Source organism: Plasmodium gaboni, chromosome 4, assembly GCF_001602025.1.
Source record: "Plasmodium gaboni strain SY75 chromosome 4, whole genome shotgun sequence".
In the NCBI taxonomy this organism is placed as follows: Eukaryota; Apicomplexa; class Aconoidasida; order Haemosporida; family Plasmodiidae; genus Plasmodium; species Plasmodium gaboni.
The window spans coordinates 693955-704412 of NC_031484.1; the positions used below are offsets into that span (position 1 = coordinate 693955).

Genomic DNA, 10458 nt, shown 5'->3' on the forward strand with positions numbered 1-10458 from the left:
ATAAATGAATTATGTTCAAAATTTATGAAAATAAATAAATATATATATTATAATATATTTATAATGTTTCCATTTCTTATTAAAAAAAAAAAAAAAAAAGAAAGATATAAAGAAAATTATTATGATATCCAAAGAAAACATATATATTTATAATCTTAAATGTAAATATATATATATATAATATATATATAATAATATATATATGTATAATTTTTTTTTTTTTTTTTTTTTTTTTTACTTCATTTATATAATATGCGGTATGCATATATATTATAATATATATATATTTTTTATTTATAATTATTTTTTTTTTTTTACATAGAAAATAATTATTTTAATATATATATATATATATATATAATATATGTGACTTATTGTTTCCTTTTATTTTTTTAAATTAATTGAAAGATTATGATAATATGAAGTAATTATGATTATATTTTTACCTTTATATAAATAAATACTTTTCTTATAAAAGTATCATAAAATATATAATCATTTCTATCAATATGTAATATATATATATATAATATATATATATATATATATTTATTTATATGTATAAATATTATATAATAATTGTTAGAAGATTATATTATATTTCTAAATTATCATATAAAGGAAATTTTATTTGATCTCCAAAATATATATATATTTATTTATTTATTTTTTTTATTTTTTTAATTTTTTCCTTATTGTTGTTTAACAAATGAAGGATAATAAAAATAAAAAAAAAAATATATAATATATATAATTATATAAAAAACTATTTATAGAAGAGAAATATATATAGCACCATTATAGAAACATATTGATATATATATATATAATTAGCTCTAAAGTTATAAAAGATACAGCATAAGTATTTTAAAAAGATGGCTGAGGAATATGAGAAATTTAAACGATTCGAATATCGTATGAACTCTAATTTGGTGTTACAAAGAGATGGACCAATATCTAGTAACAAAGAACCCACAGGTGAAAGTGAAAGTTTAGTAGGAAGATTAAAATATAAGATGGGTGATAAAGTTGAATATAATAATAATAAGAATAATATTATGTTAATAAGAGATAGTAATAATAATAATAATAATGAAGTGAATATAAATAGATATAAAAGAAAAGATCTTTTTGATGATGATAAATATAATAGAAGATCAAGTAAAAAAATTCGTCATAAAGAAAAAAGTGTATTAAACGTAAATATTGAAGATATCTTTTTATATAAACCATCAACTAAACATACAGAAGAAATATATACAAAGCTTATGAGTAAAATTAGATATCTATTAGGTGATAATACTGGAGATATAATTAATAGTGCATGTAACGAGATATTATATATTTTAAAAAATGAAGAATTAAATAATGAAGAGAAAAAGAAACAAGTGGAAAGTCAACTCGAAATAAATATAAGTGATGAAGTATTTATTGAAATAAATAATTTGTCAAAAGAAATATATGATTTTAATAAACAAGAAGAAGGAGAATATATAGAAAATGAGGAGGGTGTTGCTGTTATTTTTGAAGAAGACGATGATTATTTTAATATAGGAAGAAATACGAGGGAATATATGAATGGTGAGCAGACAATGGAATTACAAGATGGTAGTGATGATAATCAAAGTGGAAGTGAAGATGAAGATGATAATGAAGATGAAGATGAAGATGAAGATGAAAGTGAAGATGGAAATGAAAATGAAAATGACAATGAAGATGAAAGTGAAGATGAAAATGATGATGACAATAATAATATTAATGGTGATGATGATGATGATGATAACAATAATATTAATAATAATGTGAGACGAAAAAAGAAAAAGAAACGTAACCAAATAAACCATCTCAAAAGTTATGATAAAAAAAATAAAAAATACGAGAATTATTTAAGTTTAAAAAATACAAATAAGAATTTATATTATGAAGAAGAAAATAATAATAATAATATTAAAGATAATGATGAATTGAATATTAATGTAATTGATTCACATTGGTTACAAAGAGAATTAAATAAAATATTTCCTGATCCTTCTTTATGCTTAGATAAAGAAAAGGAAGTGTTAAATGTTTTAAATATATATGATATACAAGAAAGTGAAAATAAATTAATGCATATATTAAAATATGAAAATTTTAATATTGCTAGGGTGTTAATAAAAAATAGATGGAAAATATATTATTGCACCTTGCTTGGTCAGGCACAAACTGAAGAAGAAAAAGAAGAAATAAAGAATGAGATGAAAAAGACAGAAGAAGGACAAGATATATTAGATGAATTATGTAACTATAAAAATGTGAGAAAGAATAAGCAGAATGAATATAGTAAAATAATTAGAAAAGAAGCTGATAATTTATTAGGAAAAAAAAAAAAAAATGATTATAGTAAAAAAAGTAGCATGTCTGATTATACATATATACATGATGAGGAGGAAAAGGAATCTAATGATGGCAATGATGATAATGATGAAAATGATGATGATGATGATGATGATGGTGATGATAATGATAATGATAATGATGATAATTATTATGAATCTACAAAATTGTATAATAGCGATTCACAAGGAGAAGACTCAAATGTGAATACATATACACATACACATGATGATGATACTAATAGATTGAAAAAAAAGTCGAAGGTAAAAAGGTCCAAAAAAACAAAAGATAATGATATTGATGGTGAGTCAGAGAAAGATGATAATGAAAAAAAACGTTTTTATAATAATATGAAATATAAATTTATCGACCTAGAAAAACTAGAAACAAAAGAAAAGAATAAAGATATATTTTTTAATAAAGAAGTGATATTACCACCTGAAAGTAAAAGAATAGAAAAAAAAGATTATGATGAAATAATTATTAGTAGTATGAAAAATAATAAAATGGATGGTGTGAAAAAAACAAAAAATAATAAAATAAATTATTATACATGTGCAGAAGATATAAAATTGATACATATAAATGAATTACCAGAATGGGCACATGAAGTATTTTCTTGTGTTAATATAAATAAATTAAATCCAATACAATCTAAAGTATATGATATAGCATTTAATAAATATGAAGAGAATATGTTAATATGTGCTCCTACAGGCTCTGGTAAGACTAATATTGCTTTATTATGTATTTTGAATGTTATTAATTCATATCGTTTAAAAAGTGGAGATATTGATAGAAAAGGCTTTAAGATTGTATATATATCACCTATGAAAGCCTTAGTAACTGAACAAGTGCAATCATTTAATCTAAGACTTAAGTGTTTGAATATAAAAGTGAGTGAATTAACAGGTGATGTAAATTTAAGTAGTAAAGAATTAGATGATAGTCAAATTATTGTGATGACCCCTGAAAAATTTGATGTTATTAGTAGAAAATGGAATGAAAAAATATTATTACATAAAATAAAATTAATTATATTTGATGAAATACATTTATTGAATGAGATACGAGGAAATGTTTTAGAGAGTATAATAGCTCGTTTAAATAGATATATAGATAACACCATGGTTTATGATATGAGTGGTGTAACATATGGTTCATCAGAAGGTGATCATCATCATAATAATAATAATATTAATGTGTATGATGATGGTGTTCATGCCAATCGAGAGAACAAATCTGACTCCAACCATATATCTATTAGAAAGAAAAAGATTCGATTAGTTGGATTATCTGCTACGCTACCAAATTATGAAGATGTTGGCATATTTTTAAGAGCTCATATAGAAAAAGGCATATTTTATTTTGATCATTCCTTTAGACCAGTTCAACTAGAACAACATTATATAGGTATAAAAGAAAAGAAAGGAATTAAGAAATATGGTCTTATGAATGATATAACGTATGAGAAAGTATTTGAGGAAGCTGGTAAAAATCAGATATTAATATTTGTTCATAGTAGAAAAGAAACATATAGAACAGCAAAATTATTAATTGATAGATTTATGAAGAGCGATAATTTATGTAAGTTTTTAATGGATAAGAAAATATCTAGTGAGATATTATTATCAGAAAAAGAACATGTAATAAATGAAGAATTAAAAGAGATATTACCATTTGGATTTGGAATACATCATGCAGGATTAAAAAGATTAGATAGAAAATTAGTTGAAGATTTATTTTCTGATAGACATATTCAAGTATTGGTTAGTACGAGCACATTAGCATGGGGTATTAATTTACCTGCACATACAGTTATTATAAAAGGAACAAGTGTATATAATATTAATATAGGTGATTTTGATGAATTATCTAGTATGGATATATTACAAATGGTTGGACGTTCAGGTAGACCCCAATATGATAAAAGTGGAAAAGCTATTATTATAACAGAACATAAAAATTTACAATTATATTTATCTTTAAACAATGAACAATTATCTATTGAATCAACATTACTTCATAATATTGTTAATATTATTAATGCAGAAATTGTTTTAAAAAATATTCAAAATATGGATGATGCTATTAACTGGTTGGAACGTACATATATGTATATACGTATGTTGAAAACTCCTACATTATATGGTATTCATATTAATAGTAATGATCAAATAAAAAGTATTGATCAATTTAAAGATATTTTAAATATCAAAAATAAAGCAAACAAAAATAAAATCATCATCAACAACAACAAGAATGATAATAGTAATAATAGTAATAATAATAATGATGGTGATGATGATGATGATAATAATAGTTTGTGGGATTATTTGCATAGTTTAAAAAATAATTGCAAATATAATAAATTTATGGAAAAAATAAAAAAAAAAATGTATAACATAATATATTCTTGTTTTGTTATTCTAGAAAAATATGATTTAATAAAATATAATAAAAAATTAAATAGTGTTAGTAGTACTTATATAGGAAAAATTAGTAGCTATTATTATGTAGATTATAAATCTATAGATATATATAATAAAAAATTAAATAAATATACAAATGAAATTGATTTACTTAAAATATTTACTATGAGTGATGAATTTAAAAATATTTATATAAGAGATGAAGAAAAAACAGAATTATCAATTTTAATTGAAAAATTACCTATACCAGTTAAAGAATCTATAAATATTCCATATACTAAAATAAATATATTATTACAATTATATTTATCAAATATAATATTAAATGGTTATATTATAAATGCAGATATGTTATATATACATCAAAATGCATTACGAATATTTAGATCATTCTTTGAAATCTCTTTAAAAAAAAATTCATATAATTTAATTAAATTAACTCTAAAATTTTGTAAAATGATTGAAAGAAGAATGTGGAGTACTATGACTCCATTAAGACAATTTGGATTATTAAGTCCAGATCTTATACGTATGATTGAGAAGAAAAATATTTCTTTTAAAAATTATTTAACAATGAATTTAAATGAATATATAACTATTTTTAAAAATAAAAAAATTGCAAAAAATATTTATAAATTAGTACATCACTTTCCAAAATTAGAATTAAATGCATATATACAACCAATAAATCATAAAATATTAAAAGTAGATTTAAATATATCACCAGATTTTATATATAATTATAAATATCATGGATATTATATGTTATTCTGGGTTTTTGTTTTTGATATATCTAATGAAAATATATTACATTATGATTTATTTACCCTTAAAAAGAATTATAAAAATGATATATTTAATGTGAACAATAGTAAAAATAAAACATCCACATCAAACAATAATAATAATAGTAATAATAGTGTGTATAACCCTGCTGATCTTTTAGATGATCATATGTTAACCTTTTTTCTTCCAATAAATGATAACCCTTTCTATATTGTTAAAGTTATTTCTGATAACTGGTTAGATTGTGAAGCTACCATAAATTTATATCTAAAAGATTTAATTTTACCTCCTCCAAATTTTTATTCTACACAATTATTAGATTTACAACCCTTGCCAATACACTCAATAAAATATGAAAAAGGTCAAAACTTTTTTAATAATATAAGAAATCTACATTATTTTAATTCCATACATACACAAATATTTCCATCTGTTTTTGAAAATAATGGAAATGTATTAATAGCTAGCTCCAATTCAAAACATTATTTAATTCCAGCTGAATTAGGTATTATAAAAATCTTGAAATTCTTAGATTGCTTATTTAATTATATCAAAACATATATTAAAAATGATAAAGATGTTTATAAAATTATTAATGATAAAAAATTATCAGATCTTATATATAATAATAATTTAGTAGATCTCATAAAAATTGTCTATATTGCACCATTAGATGATGTAATCATAAAAACATATAAAAATTGGCAAACTCTTAAAAAAATATTTAATTTAAAAATGTGTATACTAACAGGAGATATACAAATAGATATGAAACTATTACAAACACATCATATTATTTTATCAAATCCATCTAATTATGATAATATATCAAAAAAATGGAGAAGGAAAAAAATACTACAAAATGTTTCTTTTTATATATTTGATCATATGGAATTGTTAGATACAACACAAGGAGGTATTATGGAAATAGTCATAAGTAGAATAAGATATATAACAACACAATTAAATTTAAATAAATCAGAAAAAAAAAATCAACACAATGAACATCATCATAATAATGATGATGATAATTTCATTATGTCCATATTAAATAAAGAAAATATGAATAAAAATTTTTTGGAAAATATAAATAAATTACAAAATTTTTCTATTGATAATATATATGATTATATAGGATTAAATAGAATATTATGTTTATCTAGCTGTTCTTTATATAATTCAAAAGATTTCGCTGAATGGATTGGATGTAAAAAAAATGATTATTATAACTTTTTATCAACAGTTAGAGATATACCTATTGAAATATATTTACATGCAGTTAATATTATGAATAAACAAAATAGATATATATCCATGCAAAGACAAGTGTATCAAAATATAAGAAAATTAAATAATACAAACAAAAAAAAAAAAATGCAAAATGTTATTATTTTTGTAACTGATCAAAAAATGTGTAAAACATTGGCATTGGATTTGATTCTTTCTGCTTATAATGATAATTTTAAATATTTTTCTCATTTTGAAAATTTAGAAAATCATAAATATAGTACACATAATAAATATTCTTCTGATACATATCATGCTGATCAGAATGATCATAATAATCAATCCAAAGAGAAGAAAAAAACAGGAGGGTGGATATCCAATTTGTTCTCTTATAACAAGAATGATAATATTAGTAATGAGAATGACACGAATGATTTAATAAATAACAACAATTCGAATGATGGTATGACACCAAAAAATGTATACAATTGGGGCACACTTAATAGTAATGATTTACATAATAATATAAGTGAAGAAGAATTGGCTAAAAATATTAATCATATGATTAATTTGAATATATCCAACATGGATGATATTAACAATAAGGATACAAGAGAGAATAAAATAGGTGTTGATATGAATGATCATAATAATAATAGTAATAATAATAATAATAATAGTAATAGTAGTCGTTGTAGTAATATATTTAATAATAATGGAAAACATTCTAATTATATAAATAATCCAAATGAACATATATTTGATTATATAAGTGATAAAATGTTAAAACAATGTATGAGACAAGGTATTTGCTATTTACATAATAATATGACAGATACTGAAAAAAAAATTGTGGAAATATTATTTGATAAAAAAACAATACAAATATTAATCGTTTCTTATGATTATGTATACAGTTTAAATGTGTATGCTAATACTGTTATTATATTAGATACTATTATAACACATTTTCATAACAATAAAGAAGAAGATTATAGCATACAAAATATTTTAGAAATGATAAGTTATGCTGGAAGACAAAATGAAGATACAAAATCTTTTGTATATATATATACATATATAACAAAAAAAGAATATTATAAAAATTTTATATATGAACCATTAACTGTCGAATCGAATATTGAAGATAGTTTACCTAATTTCTTAAATAATGAAATAGTTATGAGTACTATTGAAAATTATCAAGATGCTATCGATTGGTTAACATGGTCTTTCTTTTATAGACGTATAAAAAAAAATCCTAATTATTATGGATTAAAAGGTATATCGAATGAACATATATCAGATTATTTATCAGAACTTATAGAAAATAATATGGAAATATTATCATTTGCTAATTGCATAAATATAGAAGAACAAACTATGGATATCAAACCAATGAATCTGGGTATTATATCTTCATTTTATAATTTAGATTATCATATTATTCATTTTTTTAATCAATATGTATTATCTTTAAAAACATTAAAGAAATCAAAAATTTTTGAAATATTATGTCTATCTAATATTTTTAATGACATATTAAAAATATATAATTATGATATATATCTATGTTTAAAAATTTCTCAAGCATGTAATATACAAGTAACATATGAATTTTTAAAACTTTCTATCAATAATGAAAATGTGTTAAAAAATGGAAATATTGAAGATAATATAAATAATGATATCAAATCAGAAGAATATAAAAAAGATCAATATATTAATTTATTACAATTTATGACAGTACCTATTTATTTTACATCTCATTTAAAAGCTTTTATACTTTTACAAGCACATATTCATAGATATAATTTACCACTTAATTATATACAAGAAACAAAAAATGTATTATTAAAAGCATATAAATTGATCAATTCTTTAATTGATGTTATTAGTAGTAATAATATTTTAAATTTTTGTTTATTTGTTATGGAGGTATCACAAATGCTAACCCAAAGTATGAAGAGTACTGATCAATCGAATTTATATCAGTTACCACATTTTAATGAACATTTAATTAAACAAGCAAATGATTTAGAAATATCTGATGTGTATGATTTAATAAATGCTGAAGATGAAACTAGAGATATTTTATTAAAACATTTAAATGAAAAACAAAGAAGTGAAATCGCAAATGTTTGTAATATTTTTCCAATTATAGAAGTACAATATGAAATAGATCTTGATAAATCTTATAAAGTTAATGAAATTGCACAGCTTAATTTAATCATAGAAAGAGATTTAACAGATGATGCTGTGAATTTTGCACACTCACTTTATTTACCATTTGAAAAAGAAGAAATGTGGTGGATTGTTATTGGAATTAAAAAAATGAATTTACTTTTATCAATCAAAAAATTGTCTTTATTGAAAAGTATCAATAATATAAAAATTAATTTTGAATTACCTGATAAGCCAAATACTTATGACGTGGTAATTTATGTGGTCAACGATTCTTATGTTGGTTGTGACCAGGAGTACGAATTTAAGATAACCGTGGAGGAGTAAAAAGCAGCACAAATATATTAAAATAAAATATATATATATATATATATATATTATGTTTATTTATTTATATATTATTTATTTATTTATATTTTTTTTTTTTTTTTTTTTTTTTAATTAGTAATTTAGCTAACTATTCAATTTGGCTAGCTGAAAGACAGGCTAATTTGAAAAATATTTATTACTAAATGTGTATATTAATCAAATTGATATAATATATATATATATATATATATATATATATATTTATTTATTTATTTATTTAATTTTTTATATAAACTCATTCATTTAATATAAAAAAGAAGAATTTTTTATGTTTACAAATCCTTTTTTTTTTAAACAAAAAAATAAGTTCCAATAATATATATATTGTTCATATTTAATATATACAAAAAAAAAAAAAAAAAAGAGAAAAAAAATGATGTTGTCATCCTTTATGATACATATATATTATATATATATAATATATATGTATATATCCTTAAACGATTGAATTATATTCTAGTGAGACAAAGAAATATACATAAAAATAATAATAAAAATTATATGCCTAAAATTTATATATTCTTTAATAAATAATAATATTCACTTTTTATTTATCGTATCATAATTGATAGTTTCATAAAAATGTTTAAATAACGAATTGCATTTTTTAGCATCATTATGTAAGTGCATACAATAAAACAAGTTGGAATAATTATCATAAAATAGTTTAGCGAATTTTATATTATCACTATTATTAGTAGTACAATACTTATAACCAATTACATTAAATGTATCTTTCAATGTCTTATGACATTTCTTATGTCCTTCTGTTAATATTTTATCCATATCATATAAATTATCATTATCTCTGATAGTACTTCCTAAACACATAAATCTTTTTATATCATAAAATTTATCATTTTGTTTTTGAGTATAATATTTTTCTTTACTGTACAAAGATGGGGAATCTTGTACCTCATAAATCATGTCACTTAATTTGGAATAATCTGCCGCTAGTCCCATACTTAAAAAAAATAATAAATATGTATATGTATATATATATATATATATATATATATATTTATATAGGATAATATCACATTAAAAAAAAAAAAAGAATATTATTAAAAAACATAATTTTTTC

General features: G+C 20.5%; 2 protein-coding genes across 2 annotated transcripts; one reads left to right on the forward strand and one right to left on the reverse strand.

Annotated features, from left to right (window-relative positions):
- Positions 1–875: 875 nt before the first annotated feature.
- On the forward strand, positions 876–9332 carry PGSY75_0422500 (putative pre-mRNA-splicing helicase BRR2; the record flags this gene model as incomplete). Its single annotated transcript, XM_018784267.1, has 1 exon — positions 876–9332. One exon carries the CDS (start codon positions 876–878, stop codon positions 9330–9332), a length of 8457 nt encoding a protein of 2818 aa, XP_018643429.1.
- Positions 9333–9914: 582 nt separating this feature from the next.
- On the reverse strand, positions 9915–10337 carry PGSY75_0422600 (hypothetical protein; the record flags this gene model as incomplete). Its single annotated transcript, XM_018784268.1, has 1 exon — positions 9915–10337. The coding sequence occupies one exon, from the start codon at positions 10335–10337 to the stop codon at positions 9915–9917; it is 423 nt and encodes a 140-aa protein (XP_018643430.1).
- Positions 10338–10458: the final 121 nt, after the last annotated feature.